This window comes from Maylandia zebra, linkage group LG1 (assembly GCF_041146795.1).
Source record: "Maylandia zebra isolate NMK-2024a linkage group LG1, Mzebra_GT3a, whole genome shotgun sequence".
NCBI classification, from domain to species: Eukaryota; Metazoa; Chordata; class Actinopteri; order Cichliformes; family Cichlidae; genus Maylandia; species Maylandia zebra.
The window spans coordinates 38,069,273-38,097,154 of record NC_135167.1 but is presented as its reverse complement, the minus strand read 5'-3'; the positions used below and the strand labels follow the sequence as shown (position 1 = coordinate 38,097,154).

Below are 27,882 nucleotides of genomic sequence, written 5' to 3'. Positions count from 1 at the left end.
TAGCCCCTACGGTTTGGAAATTATGGTCATTTGTTTGAGGGGAGTCCTCACTATGAGAAATAGGCTGCAATAATCCTGTGCCTCTCTCTGCTGCGTGTGTAAAAAGAGGCACATGTTTTGGCGGGAAAAAGTACACAGGCTCTCTGATTGGTGGATTCAAATTCAGCAGCTCCCAGGCTGACCTAGAAACTTACTTCTCTCTCCCTGTGCATTTTTTTGCTGATTTTTTCATTTAACAAGTATATTTGAGGGACCCTCAGCATGTTCAGCATTTTTTCAGCTGTCCATTTTGCTTTTCCAATTTTTCTGTTTAACTTATTACTATTGTGCTAAATAATACTATTTCTGCTATTTTATAAGATTTGTGCCTAATATAGTATTTCTGCTAAATTACAATATTTCTGCTTTTTATACTATTTGTGCTAAAACATAGTATTTCTACTAAATGTAGTATTTATGCTTAATCATACTATTTCTGCTTTTTATGGGATTTGTGCCTAATATAGTATTTCTGCTTTTTATAGGATTTTTGCTCAAACATAGTATTTCTACTAAATGTAGTGTTTATGCTTAATCATCCTATTTCTGCTTTTTATAGGATTTGTGCTTAATATAGTATTTCTGCTAAATTATAGTATTTCTGCTTTTTATAGTATTTGTGCTAAAACATAGTATTTCTACTAAATGTAGTATTTATGCTTAACACTGGAATTCCCAGCTTCTACCGTTCTACCTTTAAAAGCCGGAGAGCAGTCAAGTCAAGAAGGCTTCTACCTGAGACCCCCGCGGAGTCATCATTTTGCGTTTCTACCTTTAAAAGCCGGAGAGCAGTCAAATGCTGGAAGTGGAAGCTAAATTGGCTAGTCATTCATATGTATATTGGGTCGTTACCTAGGAATTCTGGAGGGAGGGGATTGGGGGAGAAATCAACACACATGAGTCTAGGTCCTTTGTTGCTGACATTTATTGATAAAAACAGTAGTTTCATTTCATGTTATTTCCTTTTTCATTTCAAGCAAGGAAGTGGATGTAGTTAGTAAGTAAGATATTTCAGACATTATTCTGACACAGAGGAGGAGATACTGGAATTATAATTAGTATCTATGCATGCATTTGTGATTTTGTTTGACCTTCCCATTGCTCACAATTTGAATTTGTTCACACTGCAGATGAGTGTCTCAGTCCCCAAACAAGCTCTCTTTTTCGGTGGAGAAGCAGTCTCCTCATCCGCAGTGAGTGTGGAGAAATCAACACACATGAGTCTAGGTCCTTTGTTGCTGACATTTATTGATAAAAACAGTAGTTTCATTTCATGTTATTTCCTTTTTCATTTCAAGCAAGGAAGTGGATGTAGTTAGTAAGTAAGATATTTCAGACATTATTCTGACACAGAGGAGGAGATACTGGAATTATAATTAGTATCTATGCATGCATTTGTGATTTTGTTTGACCTTCCCATTGCTTACAGTACAAAAAACCAACCATTTGTACACATATGTACTAATAATAATAAAAAGTGAGTGCAACACTGCAACCCATCACCCCGTCGTTCAGTGGTCGTTGATCAGTGGTCCATTGTGGCACCATTCAGAGCACTGGTACAATAGTACCAGCAAGATATGGGAAGACATTGCAAATGTACTTGGATTTTAGGTTGCAAGCCACCCAAAACTTGATCCCAAACTTGTCAGGTTTACTTGCAATATACTGCAGGAAACCCGTCACCCCGTCGTTCTGTGGTCCATTGTGGCACCACTGATCAACGACCACTGAACGACGGGGGTGTGACCCCGCTGATCAGTGTGACCTGACCCCACTGATCAATTGTGATCAAGGGTATATATATGATACAATCTCACTGCACTTAGCCTAACCCTTCATTGCCCTGAAGAATCCTGTGGTGTACGGACCTCCTCTCCAAGGAAAGAAAATGCAGAGAAGACTCACCACCCAGCAGGCGTTGGAAATGATCCTGGCGGAAGTCGACCCTTGTGACTCGGATGGAGAAGACCTAGAAGTTCAGCCGGATTCGGACTCAGAGCTGTCTGATCAGTCTTCCGGTTAGTTTCATTTCATGTTATTTCCTTTTTCATTTCAAGCAAGGAAGTGGATGTAGTTAGTAAGTAAGATATTTCAGACATTATTCTGACACAGAGGAGGAGATACTGGAATTATAATTAGTATCTATGCATGCATTTGTGATTTTGTTTGACCTTCCCATTGCTCACAATTTGAATTTGTTCACACTGCAGATGAGGAGACTGCTTCTGCACCTAAAAAGAGAGCTTGTTTGGGGACTGAGACAGCGAAAGATGGCACAGTGTGGCGTGAAGAACATGTGGGGACCCGTCTCCCTTTCACCCCTATAGAACCGTACGCTGCAGATGGAGAGCCAACGGCTAAGGCCAGGAGAAGTATCTTGAGTCGCCTTCAGAGCTTCCTGTGTTTCATCACTCTTGACATGCTTCGTAGCATTCAAGAATGGACTATTCAACATGCACAGCAAACGGAGCATGTTTGTTGGTTCATGGACCTCCCTGAACTAATGGCATTTATTGCTATTGTCATCTTGCGGGGGGTTTACAGGGTTCCATCTGTAAATGACTGCTGGTCAGCAAACCTGGGAAACCCACAGATAATTGGAACTATGGCACGAAACCGCTTCCAAGACATCATGCAACACCTACGCTTTGATGACAAGTCCACCCGCTGTGATCGAGCAAAGACTGATAAGTTCGCAGCAATTTCCAGTGTGTGGGGATCATTTGTCACCAACTGCATCACGTGCTACAACCCTGGTCTACATATCACCATCAATGAACAGCTTTTCCCATCAAAAACTCGGTGCAGTTTCCTGCAGTATATTGCCAGTAAACCGGACAAGTTTGGGATCAAGTTTTGGGTGGCTTGCGACCTAAAATCCAAGTACATTTGCAATGTCTTCCCATATCTTGGCAAGGACCCCAATCGTCCCACTGGGGAGAGACTTTCCGAAAATGTAGTTATGAGGCTGATGGAACCATTCCTGGACAAGGGCAGAAATGTTACCACTGACAATTTTTTCACATCGCTTTCACTTGCGCAAAAACTTCTTAGACGGAAAACCACCATCCTCGGCACAGTCAACAAGATTCGCAGGGAAATTCCTCAATCCACTAGACAGACAGATCGCAATGAATTCACCACTCAGGTATGTTGCAGGTCTTTTGTGGTTCTATGTTTATGTGTTTCATTGTGTGTAAAAGGGCTATGGAATTAACAATTTATCTTATTTCTTAGGTGTTTTCAACCTCTGCTGCCACGCTGACGGCGTATGCGGCCAAACGGAAGAAGACAGTATATATTCTTAGCAGCATGCACAGCGTGGTTCAGACCGAAAACACTACCAAAAGGAAGCCAAACACTGTCACCCTTTACAACAAGACAAAGTGTGGCGTGGATGTGATGGACCAGATGGTTCGGGAGTACACTGTCCGCAAAGGAACACGGCGCTGGCCAGTTGCCGTGTTTTATAACATGATTGACATGGCAGCACTGAATGCACATGTGCTGTATCAAGAATGCACCGGGACGAAGGAAAGACGGGTGGACTTCCTGGTAGCCCTTGCAACCGAATTGGCTCACTCTCATGTAGCTGCGAAGAAGGAAAGAAAAGAACAGTTGCTTCGGACACAACCCTCCACACCGAGCCCTGGAAAAAGGGCCACGTGTCAGGTCAAACACAGATGCAAAAAAAATCAGGCCACTGTGCGATGTGTTCACTGCTACAGGTACACATGTGGTAAATGCAGGCGACAGATACCGTGGCAGTGCCAGGATTGTGAGTGATTGCTGAAAATGTTGTAATGTACTCACTCAATTTTTGTTATTATTTGTAAACATGTGTACAAACGGTTGGTTTTTTTTCTATTTTCATCAATAAATGTCAGCAACAAAGGACCTACATGTGTGTTGAGTTCTCCCTAAGATGGCATACTGAAACACTCCAAGTGTTTGCAAGTAAACCTGACAAGTTTGGGATCAAGTTTTGGGTGGCTTGCAACCTAAAATCCAAGTACATTTGCAATGTCTTCCCATATCTTGCTGGTACTATTGTACCAGTGCTCTGAATGGTGCCACAATGGACCACTGATCAACGACCACTGAACGACGGGGTGACGGGTTGCAGTGTTGCACTCACTTTTTATTATTATTAGTACATATGTGTACAAATGGTTGGTTTTTTGTACTGTAAGCAATGGGAAGGTCAAACAAAATCACAAATGCATGCATAGATACTAATTATAATTCCAGTATCTCCTCCTCTGTGTCAGAATAATGTCTGAAATATCTTACTTACTAACTACATCCACTTCCTTGCTTGAAATGAAAAAGGAAATAACATGAAATGAAACTACTGTTTTTATCAATAAATGTCAGCAACAAAGGACCTAGACTCATGTGTGTTGATTTCTCCACACTCACTGCGGATGAGGAGACTGCTTCTCCACCGAAAAAGAGAGCTTGTTTGGGGACTGAGACACTCATCTGCAGTGTGAACAAATTCAAATTGTGAGCAATGGGAAGGTCAAACAAAATCACAAATGCATGCATAGATACTAATTATAATTCCAGTATCTCCTCCTCTGTGTCAGAATAATGTCTGAAATATCTTACTTACTAACTACATCCACTTCCTTGCTTGAAATGAAAAAGGAAATAACATGAAATGAAACTACTGTTTTTATCAATAAATGTCAGCAACAAAGGACCTAGACTCATGTGTGTTGATTTCTCCCCCAATCCCCTCCCTCCAGAATTCCTAGGTAACGACCCAATATACATATGAATGACTAGCCAATTTAGCTTCCACTTCCAGCATTTGACTGCTCTCCGGCTTTTAAAGGTAGAAACGCAAAATGATGACTCCGCGGGGGTCTAAGGTACTACCCCGAAATGACTGCTCTCCGGGGGTGTAAGTGTTAATCATAGTATTTCTATATATTTCTGCCAGGTCCCCAGGCAGCCAATCCTCTGTGAGGACTGAGAAATTCAAATTTTCAAATCAGGGCCTGCACGGCTTCCCAGCCAATCATATATGTGTCCTGAGGCATTCAAATTTGCATATTGGGGCCTTCATGGCTTCTAAGCCAGCCAATCATATCTGAGGGCTGAGGAATTCAAATCCACAAATCAGGGCCTGCACGGCTTCCCAGCCAGCCAATCATATATGTGGTCTCAGGCATTCATATTTGCATATTGGGGAATTCGTGGCTTCTAAGTCAACAAGTCATCCATGTCATATATCTCTAAAAATTCACATTTTAATGATAAATTGTTAACACTGGAAGATTCCCCCATCTCTTCTGAACAAAACAGTGTAAGAATGACCGCTCTAGCCCCTACGGTTAGGAAATTATGGTCATTTGTTTGAGGGGAGTCCTCACTATGAGAAATAGGCTGCAATAATCCTGTGCCTCTCTGTGCTGCTGCGTGTGTAAAAAGATGCACCTGTTTTGGCGGGAAAACGTAAACAGCCACTCTGATTGGTGGATTCAAATTCGGCAGCTCTCTCCGTGTGTGTGTGTGTGTGTGTGTGTGTTTAGTGGGAGAGAGAGGACCCTGCCCTTATTTGGCAGCATGTCATTGTAGGATTTAAATTGAATATAGTTAGACTGGTTGACTGGATTAGAGCCTGTGTTTGTGTGTCCCTCTGTGCATTTGTGTTTCAATATGCCTCCATATGTGTAATTTTGTAAATTATTACTATTCGGCTAAATCATAGTATTTCTGGTACTTTTCGGTACTTGTGCTAAATACAGTATTTCTGCTAAATCATACTATTTCTGCTTTTCATAAGATTTGTGCCTAATATAGTATTTCTGCTAAATTATAGTATTTGTTCTTTTTATAGGATTTGTGCCTAACATAGTATTTCTGCTAAATTATAGTATTTCTGCTTTTTATACTATTTGTGACTAATATAGCATTTCTGCTTTTTATAGGATTTGTGCCTAATATAGTATTTCTGCTTTTTATAGGATTTGTACCTAATATAGTATTTATGCTTTTTATAGGATTTGTGCTTAATATAGTATTTCTGCTAAATTATAGTATTTCTGCTTTTTATAGTATTTGTGCTAAAACATAGTATTTCTACTAAATGTAGTATTTATGCTTAATCATAGTATTTCTATATATTTCTGCCAGGTCCCCAGGCAGCCAATTCTCTGTGAGGACTGAGAAATTCAAATTTTCAAATCAGGGCCTGCACGGCTTCCCAGCCAATCATATATGTGTCCTGAGGCATTCAAATTTGCATATTGGGGCCTTCATGGCTTCTAAGCCAGCCAATCATATCAGGGCTGAGGAATTCAAATCCACAAATCAGGGCCTGCACGGCTTCCCAGCCAGCCAATCATATATGTGGCCTCAGCCATTCAAATTTGCATATTGGGGAATTCGTGGCTTCTAAGTCAGTAAGTCATCCATGTCATATATCTCTAATAATTCATATTTTAATGATAAATTGTCAACACTTGAAGATTCCCCAATCACTTCTGAACAAAACCGTGTAAGAATGACCGCTCTAGCCCCTACAGTTAGGAAATTATGGTCATTTGTTTGAGGGGAGTCCTCACTATGAGAAATAGACTGCAATAATCCTGTGTCTCTCTGTGCTGCGTGTGTAAACAGAAGCACCTGTTTTGGCGGGAAAAAGTACACAGCCACTCTGATTGGTGGATTCAAATTCAGCAGCTCTCTCCCTCTTTGTGTTTGTGTGTGCGTGTGTGTGTGTGTGTGTGTGTGTGTGTGTGTGTGTGTGTGTGTGACAGAGAGAGAGAGAGAGAGAGAGAGAGAGAAAGCCTTTTAATGGGATGATCTCATTGTAAGATTCAAATTCAATATATTTAGACTGGTTGACTGAATTGGATCTTGTGTGTGTGTCTCTCTGTGCATGTGTGTTTCCTCATGTGTACATATTTGTAATTGTGTGGCTGTTATAGATTTTTTTGCAGATTTTTGTCATTTAACAAGTATATTTGAGGGACCCTCAGCATGTTCAGCATTTTTTCAGCTGTCCATTTTGCTTTTCCAATTTTTCTGTTTAACTTATTACTATTGTGCTAAATCATACTATTTCTGCTATTTTATAAGATTTGTGCTTAATATACTATTTCTGCTTTTATAAGATTTGTGCTTAATATAGTATTTCTGCTAAATGTAGTATTTATGCTTAATCATATTATTTCTGCTTTTCATAGGATTTGTGCTTAATATAGTATTTCTGCTAAATTTAGTATTTCTGATTAATTATAGTTTTTCTACTAAATCATAGTACAGTATTTCTGCTTTTTATAGGATTTGTGCTAAAACAAAGTATTTCTACTAAATGTAGTATTTATGCTTAATCATACCATTTCTGCTTTTTATAGGATTTGTGCTTAATATAGTATTTCTGCTAAATTATAGTATTTCTCCAAATTATAATATTTGTGCTAAAACATAGTCTTAATTTAAAATTACAATATTCATAGTTCATCACAGTGTCTCTGGTAAATCACAATATTTCTGCTCTGTTGTACTATTTTCCTAAATCATAGTGTTTCTGTAATGTTTAAGTATTTTTGGCTAAATATATTCTTTCTGTTATCTTATACTATTTCTCCTAAATTCTTGTATTTTTGAGAAGTTATCATGGTTCTGGTAAGTTACAATATTTCTGCTAAATTCTGCTATGCTATTGTATTTCTGCCAAGTATTATGTTTCCTCTAAGATATTGCAGTTCTGCTAAGTTATTCCATTTTAGCAAACTTCTTTTGCTTCTGCAAAGTTTTTACAATTTCTGCAACTTTTCAGCTTTTTCAGCTACTTTTTGCATACAGCTTCAGCTTTAAGCATCCACACTGCATTTTCGCAGGAAATGCAAATTTTTCTAGTTATTATTATTATTATATTTTATCTATTCCGTACGTTTTTTGTAATCCTACTCCTTCAAAACCGTTCAACTTAGAAAAACCATTCAAACACCGTTAGATTCCTATTCTTTTGGACAACACTGCTTCTATTTTTCATATTTTTAACATTTATATTTTTAATTTTATTCAACTTTATTCAACAAAAATTTCCCAAAATTTCCCATGTATTTCAATGGGGAGACCCTTCAAATTCTCATTCAACTTATTCATTTTTAAACTCTTACTACTTCCACATACATTGACATAGAGCCACCATTCAAACTTTAAAACGAAGACAAGACATTCAACTATTCAACTTGTATTTATCTTTTCAATATCTATTATACTTTTTCTTCAGTTCCAGTTTAAGTTTCATGATGTTTTTTCAGCCGTTTCAAAATTTATAATGGGTGTGTATGGGACGGAATGTTGGGGCTAGAGTGAGACAGCTCAACTGCTAGAGTGAGAGGAGCAAAAAAATTAATCTTAAAATCTTTTTTAAAACTGCTGCTGTGTCCACAGCGTTTGCTCTACAGGTATGATTTTACCCTCAAAACGTAGCCATGGCTGTCCTCTTTCATCCAATGTGTTTACTATTGTCCTAGGTGTTACGGTTCTTTCATAAATGTCACCAATGCACAGCCTCCTCCTTCCAACTCTTCCATAGACTCTAATGTTAAAATGGCTCAGAAGGTTCGTTTGAAAATCAGAAGAGCATGGTGTCTTTACACTGTCACCACGTCCATATAATAAACTCCACAGGCATGAAAACTGAGAATTTGGTAGACTAGAAGCTGCTGTCGCTCACGGTGAAAGAATTTTGTCAATACGACTTGTACTTTTAATTTGGGAACGATTTGTTTCGGCCTGACTTTTCTGTTCATTTTAAGCAGCAAAAGTGAGGCGCATGTCTGTGTCGTGTGTATGGAGCCATTGTCACTATAGCAACCAGGCTCACACCTGCCTGCTTAACGAGCTCTCTCTCACTCTGCCAAGGTTAAACCTAAAAATGTTAGATTGTAGTAAGATTAACTTTTTCAAAAGTACAATAAGACAGATTTGACAGGGTTTTGCCACAGATTAATAGTTTGTCACTAGTTAGTATATGCCAACTAAGTAGAGCATTGTGATTGGCACAAAGGTTTTTCAGATCTGGGCAGTTGGAGTCAGTTGATGACTTCAAAATCATCCTTTCTGACTGGATAATTAAAGCTCTCAGCATCTATCGGTCTGTAGTTAATTTCCCCACCTTTTAACTAACGTTTCACTAACCTAATCTCATTTAATGTCTCTGTTTATAGTCTGTATAGTTTATCTCCCCACGAATATACTCAAAGTAGTCTTAAAATAAAACCCACAAAACAGTTCAAGATTTAATACTTTTTATTTGCTCATTTAATGCCAGTTGCCCTGTTTTTCTGTATGTCACTCATTCGCTTATACTTGGGCAAAAAGGACCAATTTTTACACTAGTATAGTGTATTTTTTCCCTCTATCTCTCTATGTCTGTCACACACAGAGACCAACACACAGACATGTATATGCTCATTATTGCTGTTCAAACTGATGGTCAAATTTCCAAGCACCACCTGAACGCCTCATCTGTTTTTAACCTATCACTGGACCAACTGTCGTCATTCCGCTTTGCTCTCTGCTGTGGTAAGTACAGTACACTCAGTACTGCAGTGTTTTATTTTTATGATGGAAAAAATACATGTTTGACATTTAAACTCACATATCAAGTCCAACAGAGTTAAAAACAATTCAAAGAAGAAAGAAAGAAAAAAGAATAACCTTCGCTATCATTTATATACGTTTATTACGTTTTGCTGTTAGCAGCAGTGCTAACGCTAGCTTCAATGCTAATGCTAGCAACAATGCTAACGCTAGCTATAGTGCTAACACTAGCCTTAGCAGTTGTTAACTGACAAAAATAATATTCCTGTGATATTTCTTGCCGGTCAGTGAGACAAAAGTAAGAAATTAGCTTTATTATTGCCATTGTGGCTCAGTTTTAACAGTAAGAGTGCTAGCGCTAGCAGCATTGCTAGCGCTAGCAGCATTGCTAACGCTAGCTGCAATGCTAACGCTAGCTGCAATGCTAACGCTAGCTGCAATGCTAACACTAACTGAAGTGCTAATGCTAGCCGGAATGCTAGCGCTAGCAGCAATGCTAAGGCTAGTAACAGTCTAACAGTAGCCTTACATAAGTGGCAATACTTCAGTTAACTAGTTTGAATTGTAAAATGACTGCTGTATCAGTTGGTGTGCTATATTACTCTATAATTACCCTGCTGACTAGAAGTTCAGTGTATCATGTCGTGTGGGCTTTGTATTTCTGTTAGTCTGATAACACTGTACAGACAACTAACGTATTATTTCTCGTTTCTTTCAGGAACCTGACTGACACTGTGCTTTGCCTGGTAGGTGTGCACATACTGTAAGAGAAGTAGACCAAAATAAAAAAATTATATGACTAATATAAGCTGTAAAGTGATGGGTTCAAACTTTGTGCTAGACCTTTTAAACACAATTTTATAATAAATACACATAAGTGCAGCTTAACAATTGGGCTAAAATATTTTTTTCGTACATTTTTGTAGTCACACTACATGTGATTAATTAATGATTCACTCAATCATATTTGTATTTAAAAATATTATTGCTGAATTTAATTAAATATTTATTCTTTTAAAAAGTGCCCAATTATGCAACTTTTTGCACATGGCAGCCGACAACAGTTTAGCTTGAATATTTGTTTTGTCCTTTTGCAGTAGTCACATTTAGTTCATACAATTACCATGTGATATAATTTTAATAAAATTATTTTTTTTTCTTGTTTTTTGTTCAGAGTGTGTAGAAGAAGAAGAACAAGGACCAGATCTCCAGTCTTCTCTCTCACATCCCAACCCCCCAACCCCTCTATCCTCTGTCCTGCTCCACCTATTGTCTCTGCCTTCTTTCCATCTGTATTTCACTCTGTGGTTTGTGAGAAATTTTGCCAAACCAACAATCCTTTTGCGGTTTGATTTAAAGCCGTGTCTCTCCTGCTCTGTCTGTTCTCTCTGCTAAATTTTCTCTCTACCTGTTTTTCACTCTTGGCTTGCTGCTGAAAAACGCCAAGCCAACAAAGCAATAAAGAGTGCATATTTTGCCTCAACCTATGAACAAACTGAACAAACAAAGAAAAATCTGCGGTTTGATTTAAAGCCGTGTCTCTCCTGCTCTGTCTGTTCTCACTGCTAAATTTTCTCTCTACCTGTTTTTCACTCTTGGCTTGCTGCTGAAAAACGCCAAGCCATTAAAGCAATAAAGAGTGCATATATTGCCTCTACCTGAGAACAAACTGAACAAAGAAAACTAATTCACGGTTTGATTGTGATTTCCCAGCCGTGTCTCTCCTGCTCTGCCTGTTCTCTCTTCTAAATTTTCTCTCTACCTGTTTTTCACTCTTGGCTTGCTGCTGAAAAATGCCAAGCCAATAAAGAGAGTGCATAATATTCTCTCAACTGAAGAACAAACTGTCAAACGAAAGACAACTGTTTAAGACAAATAAAAACTGAAATATAAAAACAAAGACAACATCTCCTGGTGTGTGCCACTCTTATCTTGTGAACATATTTTCTAAAGACTAAGAAACACTTGCAGGTGTGTGAAAATGCCAAGGAAGCAGAAAAAGTCACAAGCTGCAAAACAACGCTGGAAAAAGTTTCATGAGTTTCACAAAGTACCAACATGTGAACAAGCTGAGTTTGATTTTCCTCAGAGCTCTGCAGAAGACAGTGTGTCTACAAAGACCAATTCTGACAGTGTCAAACAGGCAGGTCAACATGTTCCTGCACATGTACAACAGGTATCTTATGCTGATGCTGTAAAGAGTGGACTGCAGCATAAAGTTAATGAACAACATGAGGTGTCAAGTGCCCCACAGGTGGGTTATGCTGACTTTTTGAAAAGAGGCTGTCACAGTGATGTGGCAGGACCATCTCATGCAGAAAGAGTGAACCTTGAAAACCAGCCCTCTGTTATACATGTCTGTGCATCTCGCAGCCAGGCTCATCCTAAATATGGAGACTCCAGAAACAAGCAGTGCACATGTAACTCACTCACATTTCTTGCTTTCCTTCATGAGAATGAAAACATGACTACAGCTGACCTTAATCTGGTCTTGGATAAAGGTGATGTGATGTACAAAGAGGCCAAGAAAAGATTTCCTAAAAATATTCATTTGGCAACCGATGAGCTGCCAGACAAAGTTGATGCTCGCTGGTCTATGTATGATGTCGACATGACACAGCCTTCCCGGTATGGGACATTTGAAGAACCTCCAGAGGAAGCAGTAGATACCTTTCTCAGCTTAGAAGCAGGACTGAGCTGCCTGTTGTCAGATGTGCAGTATGCCTTATTGATTATGAGTGGATTGTGTATCGCAGTGTTCAGATCCACATCAGGCAAATATGGTTTCTTTGATCCACACTCCAGAACACCCAGTGGTCTTCCTCTATTACTACAGTCACGTAATCGTGGTACAGCTGTGATGCTGAAATTCACACTCCTCAGTGACATGATTAAGAGGATCCAAGATTCTTATGAAATGATGGAGATATCACCCTCTTGTAACTATGAACTGAAGCCTGTGCAGTTCTACAGTATGAGCACAGTCAACCTGAGTGATACTATCACAGACACAGTCTGCAGACCAACAGCTGCCACTGCTGTGGCATCTACTCACTCTGATACAACTGTTGATGAAGCAAACTCCTCTACTCCAAGGAGAAACACAACGACTGATCTGACTGAGAACATCTTTTGTCAAATGTCCATTTGTACGCCACCGGTGAAACAAAAAGAAGTTCACGTGACTCAGTTCACATCATATGAAGATCAGAATGAACCTCCTAATATACCAACTGAAGAACTATGCAGTGAATTAAGTTTCCTTCCATCAAGTGATGCTTTTTCATGTCAATCAAATGCTGCCATAACAAATGTTGCTGCCTGTGACCTTTCTGATATAGTTTTACAAAAACTGAAAAAAGTTAATAAACAACAAAGGCACAAAATGAAAAGAAGATTAATGGCATCAGAGAAACCCAGAAATCAGAGAAAAGAAAACCAAAAAAGGAGAGAACAACAAAAGTATGCTTCAAATAAAGATTACAAAGAAAAGAAAAAATCTTGCGCAAGCGAGACATAAAAAAACAATCCTGAAGTTAAACAAAAACAACAACAGTATATGAAAAGACGTTACTGTGAAAATGATGAATTCAGAAAGAAACAAAAACAATATGTTAAAAAACGTTTTTCTGAGAATGCTACAGTTAGAAAGAAACAACAACAATATATTAAAAGACGCTACTGTGAGAACGATGAATTCAGAAAGAAACAACAACAATATATTAAAAGACGCTACTGTGAGAACGATGAATTCAGAAAGAAACAACAACAATATATTAAAAGACGCTACTGTGAGAACGATGAATTCAGAAAGAAACAACAACAATATATTAAAAGACGCTACTGTGAGAACGATGAATTCAGAAAGAAACAACAACAATATATTAAAAGACGCTACTGTGACAATGCTGACTTTAGACAAAAACAAAAAAACTATATAACTAAAAGGTATCAAGAAAACCCTGAATTCAGAGAGAGACAGAGATCTCGAGTGACTCAGCGTTATGCACGTGACAATGCATTCAGAGTAAGACACAGACAACTAATGAAACAACTAATGCGAGACAGGTATCAAAGTAATCTTGCATTCAGGATTATGCACAACATGAGATGTGCAATGAAAATAAAAAGGAAATACAGATGGGTGAACAGACAAACCCAAGAGAGTGACAACAGTGTGATCAACGAGGCCATATCTGTGTTCAAATCACAAATCAAAGCTGGACCATCATACCCATGTACTGTATGCTTCAAGGCTTCATTTCCAAACCAAGTGCGACCCTGCACAAGGTCAAAGTATGTCAAAAACCCACATGTAGTTGCAACATGTTTGACAGGAAAGTTTGTTCATGTTTGTGATGAAAACTGCAGAAATGAGCAGTGCAAAGTGCCTGATGAGAGAAAGAGAGAGTGGATATGTCACACCTGCCACGATCATCTTAAAAATGGATCCATGCCAGCACTTGCTGTTGCCAATAAGTTGGATCTTGCTGATATTCCAGCTGAACTTTCTGATCTCAACATACTGGAGAGACATCTCATAGCCAAGTGCATACCATTTGCCAAGATCATTCCTCTTCCCAAAGGCAGACAAAGAGCAATTAGAGGAAATGTGGTCTGTGTCCCATCAGAGGTACAGGAAACTGTTGAAACACTACCTCGACTGAGAATTAATTCTCAGGTGATCAGAGTAAAATTGAAGAGACGCTTGTCTTACAAAGGTCATCAGCTGTTTCAGACTGTAAGCTGGTCTAAACTTGTGCAAGCACTGCATAAACTCAAGCAGATTCATCCACAGTATAAGGATGTGAGCATCAGAGATGATGCTGAGCTGTGTGATCCAACTCTTCCTGATGAAGATGATGAGGATGATGATGATGAAAACATGAATGAGGACGATTATGATGAGGCTGATTTAATGGAAATTGACAGCTGTGAGAAAAATGCACTGAGTGAAGCACAAAATATAAATGAACAGGACATTGACATGTTACCCTGTGATGGTGAACAATCGCATGAACAGATGAGAGATGATTCAGAGCAAGCAGATGGACTGACTAATGGTGGTTTTGCACTCGAGTCCTGTTTGCAGCCCCCTGATGTGGCTGAGGAGATATTATGTTTCAGTGAAGGAATCTACTCTGTTGCTCCTGCAGAGAGAAACAATCCAATAAGTTTTTTCAAAACACCTAAACTGGAGGCCATGGCCTTCCCTGTGCAGTTTCCTACAGGCCAAAACACACTTGATGAAAGAAGGCTGATCAAAGTATCCCCCAGTGGGTATTTCAAATCAAGACTTTTCTGCATTGATGATCGTTTTGCCAAAGACACAAACTATTTATTCTTTGCACAGTTTGTGACTGAAATACACTTGGCTACATCCAGCATGACAGTACAGTTAAGGAAGGCAAAGCCTCTGACCAGAGATGGTAGAAAAATAACCTCAGGCATGTTACAAGATAAACATGAGGTGGAGAAACTGGTGCGAAATAAAGATGCAGTGAGATTCATGCAGCCTCTGAGAGGAACCCCAGCCTATTGGGAGAAAACAACAAGAGATCTTTTTGCCATGATCAGACAGTTGGGAACTCCCACGTTCTTTTGCACATTTTCAGCTGCTGAAATGCGCTGGCCTGAAGTGATCGAGGCAATAACAAGGCAGCAAGGTGAACAAGTGAATTTTGAAGGACTCGACTGGTCAGCAAAGTGTGACATCCTGAGAAGCAATCCTGTCACAACAATGCGCATGTTTGACAAGAGAGTTGAAGCATTATTCAGAGATTTACTCTTATCTCCTGCAGAGCCACTTGGCAAAGTCATTGACTACTTTTACAGAGTTGAGTTTCAGCACAGAGGAAGCCCACACATACACTGCCTCCTGTGGGTAGAAGGTGCTCCTGTGTTTGAGGAGGATGATGAGCAAACTGTTCTTGATTTTATAAACAAATACATCACAGCTCAGCTGCCTGATCCACATAAACAACCTGAACTGTACAAAAAAGTAACAGAAGTGCAAAAACACAGTAAGAACCACACAAAGACGTGCTTTAGGAGTTTAAGCTCCGGGTGCCGTTTTGGTTTTCCCAAACCACCCTGCAATGAGACAATGATCACAAGACCCAGTGAGGATGATGCACTGGAAGTAGAAACGGCAAAGAACAAGCTCAGACCACTGAACCAGCTGCTGAATGAACCTGAAACTGCTTCCATGAGTTTAGAGCAGCTCTTGGAAAGATGCAAGTTGACACATGCAGAATATGAGAGATACCTGAATAAAATGAACATGAGGAGTACGATCATACTAAAGCGTGATCCAAAAGACTCTTGGATAAACGGCTATAATCCACATCTGCTTGAAGCCTGGAACAGTAATATCGACATAAGCTTTGTTTTAGATGCTTTTGGTGCTGCAAATTATTTAATGAAATATATATCAAAAAAAGAGGGCGGGCTATCTGAGTACCTGAAAACTGTCATTGAGAACTCCCATAAGGACAGTGTAAATGAGTGCGATGAAATGAGAGCCGTCATGCAGGCATATTCAAAGAAGCGAGAGATCAGTGCACAGGAGTGTGTTGCTCGTGCATGTGGTCTTCACATGAAGCAATGCTCACGTGCTGTAATATTCATTCCAACTGATGATAATCCTGTGAAAATGAGTCGTCCCCTGTCAGTTCTGGACAACACAACACCTGAGTCTTCCAATGTTTGGATGACATCTTTGAATGACAAATACAAAGCCAGACCTGAAACACCAGAGTATGAGGAGATGTGCATGGCAGACTTTGCTGCTACTTGCAGGATTGTCTATGGCCAACAGAAAAAAGGTAAAGATGTTTTGCCCCTTCTCAATGAGATGGGGTTTGTGCAAAGGCGCAAAAACAATAAGCCTGCTATCATCAGATTTCACCGCTGCTCACAAGAAAAACATCCAGAGCAATATTACGGAAGACTGCTTAAACTGTACCTTCCTCATCGTTCAGACCACGAACTGAAAACACCATCGTTGCCAACCTATCAGGCTTTCTATGGTGCTGGCTGTGTACAGCTACCAGGTACTGACCATCTTGAGTACGTGCAACACATTGTCAAAAGAAACAGAGAAAAATATGAGAAAAACAGTGAGGAGATCGAGAGCGCTGTTGAGGAATATGAGCAGAACAGAGGTGTGACTGACGAATGGTGTAATCTGGCACCTGAATCAGATCTCGTAAGGTTGCCACTTGTCGAACAAGAAAGAGAGCGAGACAATGAAAATGAACAGGAAGATGTGCCCGACTACAGCCGTCAGGCTGATGCTTCAACAGAAGTCAGAGCCATCAGGGAACCCCCTGCTATTGATCCCACATTGTTACGTCAGATGTTTCAGAATCTGAACAAGAAGCAAGCCTGCATATTTTATGCAGTTAGAGACTGGTGCATTAAAAGAGTCTGTGCTCTAAATCCAGAGCAGTTTTTCTTTTATATTAATGGTGGTGCTGGAACAGGAAAATCACATCTTATCAAATGCATCTACTCAGAAGCATCTAAGATACTGAGCAAAGTGCCCAGATATGCAGACGACGTTGACATATCAAAACCCACCGTCCTGTTAACTGCTTTCACTGGGACTGCAGCTTTTAACATTTCTGGAACAACACTGCATTCTCTTCTCAAGCTGCCTAGAAGCTTAAAACCTCCCATTCAGGGACTTGGCAATCAGCTGGATGAAGTCAGATCAGAACTTTTGAATGCTGAAATAATCGTCATTGACGAAGTGTCTATGGTGTCAAGACATCTGTTTGCATATGTAGATGCAAGACTCAAACAGATCAAAGGGACTCGGAGACTCTTTGGAGGCATGTCAGTCATTGCTGTCGGAGACTTCTATCAGCTACCCCCAGTGCGACAGTCTAAACCTCTCTGTGTGCACGACCCGTCTGAGATCGACCTGTGGCGGGAGCATTTTCAGATGATCACTCTGACTGAGATTATGCGTCAGAAAGATGATGTTGTCTTTGCTGAGATGCTGAACAGAATTCGTGTAAAAGGAAAGTTGGATGAGCTTTGCGAAGCAGATAGAAATTTGTTGTTACAGGCCATAACTGAACCAGCCCATTGTCCGACTGATGCATTGCACATTTTTGCAACTAATAAAGAAGTGGATGCACACAACTCTTCAACACTGGCTCTGCTCCACACTCATATCATTGACATCCATGCAGATGATTATAGAAAAGATCCTAGAACTGGCAGAATGGCACTTCAAGACAGACCATTGAAAGGAGGTAAAAACGAGTTACCAGACACACTGAAAGTTGCAGAAGGAGCTCGTGTCATGCTCACCAGAAACATTGACATACAAAATGGTTTGGTTAATGGAGCTTTTGGAAAACTACTTAGAGTAGTTCACTCTGAAAACGACCAACACATCATCAAACTTGGACTTAAAATGGATAATGAGACATCTGGAAAGAATAACCGCACACCAGCAGACGATATGGTGTACATTGAGAGAGCAGAGGAGAATCTGAAGCAGAAAGGAGTGGTACGAAGACAGTTCCCAGTGAAGCTGGCCTTTGCATGTACAATACATAAGGTACAGGGTATGACAACTACATCAGCTGTTGTCTCTCTTAAGAGCATTTTTGAGCCCGGCATGGCCTACGTAGCTGTCAGTAGAGTGACGTCTCTCAGTGGACTGTATCTTCTTGATATGGAGGAGAAAAAAATATTCACCAACCCAGAAATCACTGCAGCGCTTGAGAACATGAGACAAGCCAACCTTGATGACATGATGCCTCTTCTACACGTGAGGCAAACACTGAGCAGGTCAGAGGTTTTCACCATTGTTCATCATAATACAGAGGGACTGCCAGCTCACATTAATGACATCAAAAGTCACCATGAATTGTGTCTAGCAGATGTTTTGTGCCTAACAGAAACACACCTGCGGGGCTCTTTTGTCGCAGAGAGTCTCCACTTGGAAAATTACAATTTGTTCAAACGCAACAGACACCTGTCCTACACAAACTTTCCCCAGATGGCAAACAGAAGTGGTGGTGGAGTTGCTGTTTATGTGAAAAGTGACATTCAAGTGCATGAAAAACAGTACATCCATAATGTAACTGACCTTGAATTTCTGGCTTTAAAGGTTGAAGCACCAGTCAGTGCTCTGATTGCAGTTGTATACAGACCTCCAGACTACACTCTGAGGCCATTCCTGAAAAACCTGGTAAGCCTATTAGACTCATTGGAGATCATGGACTGTCATCCCATCATAGTTTGTGGTGATTTTAATGAGAATGTTTTATCCAGTGCAAACAAACTAATCCTGGAGCTGTTTGAGTCTAGGGGATACGCACAGGTCATCACTGCCCCTACCACAGAGAAGAACACACTGCTTGACCTAATTTTCATTTCTCAGTCAGATCGATGTCTCCATTCTGGAGTCATGAAGACATACCATAGTTACCATGACCCAGTATACTGTGTATTGTCCTGTGATGATTCATGATCTAGATCTTTGAATACAGTAAGTAATATCTATATTTTTGAATGACTTAAGAAAGTAGAGCGATATTTAAAAGTTGACGCCCTGCATTGCAGTATAATGTTTGAATTGTTTACATAAAATACAATTACATGAATTAAGTAATGATATCAGTAAAAGATGACAATTTTATTTATTACAGAAAATCTAAAATTCACTAACAGTAACCTATAAATGTCAGAAAAATCAAATATAGCAGTTTGAAACGAACAGTGTAGGCATATCCTCTCTGCAGCCAGGCTTCAACATCCTGCCAGGCTGCCCCAGTCTCACTGTGGCTGGGAGGGAGGGAGGGTGGACCAGAGGATTGCCTACACAACACATAAATGTTCAACAGCTTCTTCATTGTTTCTGAGAGAACAATAATGACTAAAGGTTGCTTTTTAAAAAAACAAACAAACAAACAAACAAACCTAATTACAGCAATAATGACAGTTAAGCCACTTTATGTGTGCCTCTATTTTGAAATAATATTTACAAAAATATTATTATTTTGGTTTGTTATAAACTTTAAACTTTTTCAAAAGTACACAATTATATTTTTGGACAAATTTTTCTATGAAACATAAATTTTTATGAGCTTTTATCATGTTTCTGGCCAGTGCAATCATCAGGGTGGGTCTGGGTTGATAACTGCACATTTCTGGCCAGAAATGTTTCAGCAGTGTTACATATGTAGTGCATATGTTACACTTGCTTTCTGTTACCAGCTGATACCCTACATTTGTATAGACATTTGATGGTGTGAGGTTGGGGAGTTGAGTGGGAGGGGGGGGGGGGGGGGAGGGTACGGTGGGAGTCGAGGGGGGGGGGGTTTCCTTTCCTGTTAGGTTTCCTTTGTTTTTCTTTTTTTTTCTTTTTAAGAGAGACACAGTCCTCCTGTGTCTTCTCCAAGCTTCACATGTAAAATCCAACAATGTGAAGCACATAGCAGCCAGAAACTGTAATGCCACAGATCAGAGAAACTTCATCATCACCATCTTCATCGCCATACGATCAGAGCGTGAGACTTCACATCTGGAGCACAGGAGAGATTCTGTGATAAGTCTTCCTTCTAGCTTGTCCCACAAGCAGTCGGTGAGATTTACTAACAACAAAAAGGGTTAATGACATTATTTCCATGAAAACATGTATTCATTCTTTGTGAAGTGTTTAAATTGTGTTTTCACTTGACCTTAGGAGTGTTAGAGTGTATTGTAATGTCTGTACTCAGGTGTTTCCCTCTGTGATCCATCCCCTTCAGAGCCGAGACACTCAGGACTGAACAGACTGCACAGTTTCTGTGACTGAGCCTCCAAAACACCTTCTTTGAAACCACTCATGATAGAAGGGCTTCATATTTGCAGCAGCACTACTACAGGTATTCAGTTTATTACAGGATGTGTTTGTTTCTTAGGACCAGCTCTGAGTGCACACTACCTAATATATACACCTTTCTGTTTATTACAAACCAACTACTCTGGATCATACGGCCAGTTGGCAGGAATGTTGCTGCAGGAAAACATCCCTGGAGATCACCATCATTGTCAGACTGACTGTGCCTCCTCTGTGCAGTGTCAAGATCCTCCCTAAATGAGTGTGTAAGTTAACATTTTCATTATTTTATTCCCTTTGACAAGACAAGTATCACTGATATTTACATTTACAACTACATATTCCTGTTTTCTGCTCTTCTTTTAAAGTCCTCAGCTATCCTGCTTCTGTGCTGCTTGCCACACATCAAACACTGGCCGGATGACAGGGAGGATCCACTCTGAAGTCACTGGACATGATGAGGATCATATGGGACTTCATAGTTTCACAGAAACGTTGTGCTCTGTGATTACAGGTTTTAAATGGACATAATGACTGCCTCTCTCTGATCAACAGGCTAAAGGATTGTTGTCATTGTTAGTGCTCTGTACAATGTATGCTTATTTAGTATTTCATCACAGAGCAAACCTTTTTTTCTTTAACATATTTTTATTTTTTTATTTGTGGGGATAGGTTAATTGATTAATCCAAATTGTCACTAGGTGTGAATGTGCGAGTGAATGTGAGTGTGAATGGTTGTCTGTCCCTGTGTGTTGGCCCTGTGACAGACTGGCGACCTGTCCAGGGTGTACCCTGCCTTTCGCCCTATGACAGCTGGGATAGGCTCCAGCGCCCCCCGCGACCCTGGAAAGGATAAGCGGAAGCGAATGGATGGATGGATGGATATTTTTATTTTGTTCTAATGTTGAATTAACTGTGGGGATTTTTTTTAAGTGGGCACTCGGGATGTCATATGACCAGAAATGTGGTAACTGGAATTCAACAGTATGGAAGAAAAAATCTGCTAAGAACAAAACACACACAAAACCCCCCAAGAAAATTCAAATTCATTCCATGTAATCCAATCTAAAACATTTTAAACTGCTGAACAGCAACACAAACAGCGTTAAAAAACAGTGTTAACAGAATGATTATGATGATTTTGTACCAAAGTTTCAGGTCACATGGCACACCTAGTGTGTAGTGTGGGGTATCAGCTGGTAAGTATAGGTTTTTTTTTTTCATATTTGTGTCCTTAGAGTTCAGATAGATAAAGCCTTGTGTATAATAATTAGTCATAATCACAACTCAAAGTCAGGGACTAACTAATTTTGGGACTTTGTGTCTGAGCCCAGGTTAAAACAATGTGTAAAAAAGCATTTAGTGGCATGGCTGAACAATGCTGTATTGATACTTATTTATCCATGTTCACAAAAAGGACTAATGTGTTTATTTGATTATTTGCATGTGTTAAACTGTGTCACCACCTTACGCTTTCATTTGACTTTACTCAAAAATCTCTATACAGTTCTCTTTTACCACTGTGTGGACTCTGTTTACATTAAAACATAAAGAAGAATGAGTAATAAAAAGATGTGTAGACAGATTAAGTAGGACGATAGAAACAGCTGTTTAGCCATGTTCTAAGAAACCAACACAATTTAAAGGTTCAGGATTGTGGTTTTAAAAGTTGAATTTTCATGTATTTCATATCTTGCTTATTATTTTTTATTTAGTTATTTAATTTAGTTATTTTTATTTATTCTACTAGTCCTTTTCAGAAAGAAGCTGTAAAATATGACTTAAGATTTTTATGTTATTTTCTATGACATACAAAATAAATTGATGTATGTAATACTATTAAACATGATATACACATGTGTATATGTCTGAAAAACATTATGCTGTATATTAAAGTTTGTATTTTCTCCAGAATTTTTGTTCAACTCTAAATTTTCTTTTGTCATTACTCATCTTTTTATTATTTACATTTTAAACATGTTTAGCTTTTTTCCAACTTCTTCTGTGTGAACATCAGCTTTCAAAAGTTCTGCACTTTTGTTTTCAGGTGAAAATTTCTGTATTTTCCAGCTCATTCGGAATTTTTAACTTAACATTCAGCAATTAATTCATTTCAGTGCATACATTCAGATTCAAGCATTCACACTGCAGTTTCTTCAGAAAATGCACTTTCTAGTTATTATTATTATTATATATTCCGTACGTTTTTTGGCATCTCACTCCTTCAAAACCGTTCAACTTAGAAAAACCATTCAAACACCGTTAGATTCCTATTCTTTTGGACAACACTGCTTCTATTTTTCATATTTTTAACATTTATATTTTTAATTTTATTCAACTTTATTCAACAAAAATTTATAATGTATTTCAATGGGGAGACCCTTCAAATCCTCATTCAACTTACTCATTTTTAAACTCTTACTACTTCCACATACATTGACATAGAGCCACCATTCAAACTTTAAAACGAAGACAAGACATTCAACTATTCAACTTGTATTTATCTTTTCAATATCTATTATACTTTTTCTTCAGTTCCAGTTTAAGTTTCATGATGTTTTTTCACCCGTTTCAGAGTTTATAATGGGTGTGTATGGGACGGAATGTTGGGGCTAGAGTGAGACAGCTCAACTGCTAGAGTGAGAGGAGCAAAAAAATTAATCTTAAAATCTTTTTTAAAACTGCTGCTGTGTCCGCAGCGTTTGCTCTACAGGTATGATTTTACCCTCAAAACGTAGCCATCGCTGTCCTCTTTCATCCAATGTGTTTACTATTGTACTAGGTGTTATGGTTCTTTCGTAAATGTCACCAATGCACAGCCTCCTCCCTCCAACTCTTCCATAGACTCTAATGTTAAAACGGCTCAGAAGGTTGGTTTGAAAATCAGAAGAGCATGGTGTTTTTACACTGTCACCACGTCCATATAATAAGCTCCACAGGCATGAAAACTGAGAATTAGGTAGACTAGACATTGCTGTCGCTCACGGTGAAAGAATTTTGTCAATACGACTTTTACTTTTCATTTGGGAGCGATTTGTTTCGGCCTGACTTTTCTGTTCATTTTAAGCAGCAAAAGTGAGGTGCATGTCTGTGTACGTGTGTATGGAGCCCTTGGGTGCAGTCACTATAGCAACCAGGCTCACACCTGCCTGCTTAACGAGCTCTCTCTCTCACTCTGCCAAGATTCATCTTAAACACTTCTCTTTCAACTGCTGCTGTGTCCACAGTGTTAAAGCCATCATTTTACCCTCAAAACGTCGCCATCGTTGTTCTTTTTCCAACATCTTGTCTTTCAAAGCTCAGAGATGTAAACTTTTTAAACTGTGTGGGTCCAAGTGGAGGGATCACATTTGAGTCATTCAGTGATTCAAAGAATATGACCTTTTAATATTCATTCAGATGTTTTCTGACTCTAAATTTTCTTTTCTCATTACTCATCTTTTTCTAATTTACATTTTAAACATTTTCAGCTTTTTTCCAACTTCTTCTTCTGTGTGATTGTCAGCTTTTAGCAGTTCAGCTTTTTTGTTTTCATGTGCAAATTTCTGTATTTTTCATCTCGTTCAACATTTATAACTTAAAATTCAGCAATTAATTCATTTCAATGCATACATTCAGATTCAAGCATTCACACTGCAGTTTCTTCAGAAAATGCACTTTCTAGTCATTAGTGTGAATGCTTGAAAAGCATTCACAGTATTGTTATTCGAATCTTTATTAGTGTGAATGCTTGAAAAGCATTCACAGTATTGTTCTTCTAATCTTTATTATTATTATTATATTTTATCTATTCCGTACGTTTTTTGTAATCCTACTCCTTCAAAACCGTTCAACTTAGAAAAACCATTCAAACACCGTTAGATTCCTATTCTTTTGGACAACACTGCTTCTATTTTTCATATTTTTAACATTTATATTTTTAATTTTATTCAACTTTATTCAACAAAAATTTATAATGTATTTCAATGGGGAGACCCTTCAAATCCTCATTCAACTTACTCATTTTTAAACTCTTACTACTTCCACATACATTGACATAGAGCCACCATTCAAACTTTAAAACGAAGACAAGACATTCAACTATTCAACTTGTATTTATCTTTTCAATATCTATTATACTTTTTCTTCAGTTCCAGTTTAAGTTTCATGATGTTTTTTCACCCGTTTCAGAGTTTATAATGGGTGTGTATGGGACGGAATGTTGGGGCTAGAGTGAGACAGCTCAACTGCTAGAGTGAGAGGAGCAAAAAAATTAATCTTAAAATCTTTTTTAAAACTGCTGCTGTGTCCGCAGCGTTTGCTCTACAGGTATGATTTTACCCTCAAAACGTAGCCATCGCTGTCCTCTTTCATCCAATGTGTTTACTATTGTACTAGGTGTTACGGTTCTTTCATAAATGTCACCAATGCACAGCCTCCTCCCTCCAACTCTTCCATAGACTCTAATGTTAAAATGGCTCAGAAGGTTCGTTTGAAAATCAGAAGAGCATGGTGTCTTTCCACTGTCACCACGTCCATATAATAAACTCCACAGACATGAAAACTGAGAATTTGGTAGACTAGACATTGCTGTCGCTCACAGTGAAAGAATTTTGTCAATACGACTTTTACTTTTCATTTGGGAACGATTTGTTTCGGCCTGACTTTTCTGTTCATTTTAAGCAGCAAAAGTGAGGCGCATGTCTGTGTACGTGTGTATGGAGCCATTGGGTGCGGTCACTATAGCAACCAGGCTCACACCTGCCTGCTTAACGAGCTCTGCCTGCCACTGTACCAAGATTCATCTTAAACACTTCTCTTTCAACTGCTGCTGTGTCCACAGTGTTACAGCCATCATTTTACCCTCAAAACGTCGCCATTATTGTTCTCTTTCCAACACCGTATCTTTCAAAGCTCAGGCATTTAAACTTTTTAAACTGTGTGGATCAAAGTGGAGGGATCACATTTGAGTCATTCAGTGATTCAAAGAATATGACCTTTTAATATTCATTCAGATGTTTTCTGACTCTAAATGTTCTTTTCTCATTTCTTAGGGTTTTCTAATTTACATTTAAAACATTTTCAGTTTTTTTCCAACTCCTTCTTCTGTGTAACCTTCAGCTTTTAGCAGTTCAGCACCTTTGTTTTCAGGTTAAATTCGTTTTTTTTTTTTTGTTTTTTTTTTATCTCATTCAATATTTTTAACTCAAAATTCAGCAATTAATTCATTTCACTGCATACATTCAGATTCAAGCATTCACACTGCAGTTTCTTCAGAAAATGCACTTTCTAGTTCTATTTTATTCTGTATTCCGTACGTTTTTTGTACTCCTACTCCTTCAAAACCGTTCAACTTAGAAAAACCATTCAAACACCATTAGATTCCTCTTCTTTTGGACATGACTGCTTCTATTTTTCTCATTTTTAACATTTATATTTTTAATTTTATTCAACTTTATTCAACAAAAATTTCCCAAAATTTCCCATGTATTTCAATGGGGAGACCCTTCAAATCCTCATTCGACTTACTCATTTTTAAACTCTTACTACTTCCACATACATTGACATAGAGCCACCATTCAAACTTTAAAACGAAGACAAGACATTCAACTATTCAACTTGTATTTATCTTTTCAATATCTATTATACTTTTTCTTCAGTTCCAGTTTAAGTTTCATGATGTTTTTTCACCCGTTTCAGAGTTTATAATGGGTGTGTATGGGACGGAATGTTGGGGCTAGAGTGAGGCAGCTCAACTGCTAGAGTGAGAGGAGCAAAAAAATTAATCTTAAAATCTTTTTTAAAACTGCTGCTGTGTCCACAGCGTTTGCTCTACAGGTATGATTTTACCCTCAAAACGTAGCCATCGCTGTCCTCTTTCATCCAATGTGTTTACTATTGTCCTAGGTGTTATGGTTCTTTCGTAAATGTCACCAATGCACAGCCTCCTCCCTCCAACTCTTCCATAGACTCTAATGTTAAAACGGCTCAGAAGGTTGGTTTGAAAATCCGAAGAGCATGGTGTCTTTACACTGTCACCACGTCCATATAATAAACTCCACAGACATGAAAACTGAGAATTAGGTAGACTAGAAGCTGCTGTCGCTCACGGTGAAAGAATTTTGTCAATACGACTTTTACTTTTCATTTGGGAACGATTTGTTTCGGCCTGACTTTTCTGTTCATTTTAAGCAGCAAAAGTGAGGCGCATGTCTGTGTACGTGTGTATGGAGCCATTGGGTGCGGTCACTATAGCAACCAGGCTCACACCTGCCTGCTTAACGAGCTCTGCCTGCCTCTGTACCAAGATTCATCTTAAACACTTCTCTTTCAACTGCTGCTGTGTCCACAGTGTTAAAGCCATCATTTTACCCTCAAAACGTCGCCATCGTTGTTCTTTTTCCAACATCTTGTCTTTCAAAGCTCAGAGATGTAAACTTTTTAAACTGTGTGGGTCCAAGTGGAGGGATCACATTTTAGTCATTCAGTTATTCAAAGAATATGACCTTTTAATAGTATTTCATATGTTTTCTGACTCTAAATGTTCTTTTCTCATTTCTTAGGTTTTTCTAATTTTCAATTAAAACATTTTCAGCTTTTTTCCAACTTCTTCTTTTGTGTAACCTTCAGCTTTTAGCAGTTCAGCACTGTTGTTTTCAGGTTAAATTCGGGTTTTTTTTTTTATCTCATTCAACATTTTTAACTTAAATTCAGTAATTATTTCATTTCAATGCATACATTCAGATTCAAGCATTCACACTGCAGTTTCTTCAGAAAATGCACTTTCTAGTTATTATTATATATTCCGTACGTTTTTTGGCATCTCACTCCTTCAAAACCGTTCAACTAAGAAAAACCATTCAAACACCATTAGATTCCTATTCTTTTGGACATGACTGCTTCTATTTTTCATATTTTTAACATTTATATTTTTAATTTTATTCAACTTTATTCAACAAAAATTTCCCATGTATTTCAATGGGGAGACCCTTCAAATTCTCATTCAACTTACTCATTTTTAAACTCTTACTACTTCCACATACGTTGACATAGAGCCACCATTCAAACTTTAAAACGAAGACAAGACATTCAACTATTGAACTTGTATTTATCTTTTCAATATCTATTATACTTTTTCTTCAGTTCCAGTTTAAGTTTCATGATGTTTTTTCACCCGTTTCAGAGTTTATAATGGGTGTGTATGGGACGGAATGTTGGGGCTAGAGTGAGGCAGCTCAACTGCTAGAGTGAGAGGAGCAAAAAAATTAATCTTAAAATCTTTTTTAAAACTGCTGCTGTGTCCACAGCGTTTGCTCTACAGGTATGATTTTACCCTCAAAACGTAGCCATCGCTGTCCTCTTTCATCCAATGTGTTTACTATTGTACTAGGTGTTATGGTTCTTTCATAAATGTCACCAATGCACAGCCTCCTCCCTCCAAC

The 27,882-nt window shown here is 38.6% G+C and overlaps 1 protein-coding gene and 1 long non-coding RNA gene across 2 annotated transcripts; both read left to right on the top strand.

Moving 5' to 3' along the window:
- Positions 1 to 8,863: 8,863 nt before the first annotated feature.
- On the top strand, positions 8,864 to 11,426 carry LOC143419361 (uncharacterized). Its single transcript, XR_013099325.1, has 2 exons — positions 8,864 to 10,361; positions 10,790 to 11,426. It is a non-coding gene; the product is annotated as an uncharacterized LOC143419361 (long non-coding RNA).
- Positions 11,427 to 17,455: 6,029 nt separating this feature from the next.
- LOC143419863 (ATP-dependent DNA helicase PIF1-like) lies at positions 17,456 to 22,363 on the top strand. Its single transcript, XM_076887578.1, has 4 exons — positions 17,456 to 18,829; positions 20,391 to 20,507; positions 20,624 to 20,727; positions 20,830 to 22,363. Exons 1-2 carry the CDS (start codon positions 17,456 to 17,458, stop codon positions 20,409 to 20,411), a joined length of 1,395 nt encoding a protein of 464 aa, XP_076743693.1. The 3' UTR covers positions 20,412 to 20,507; positions 20,624 to 20,727; positions 20,830 to 22,363.
- The last annotated feature ends 5,519 nt before the right edge of the window (positions 22,364 to 27,882 follow it).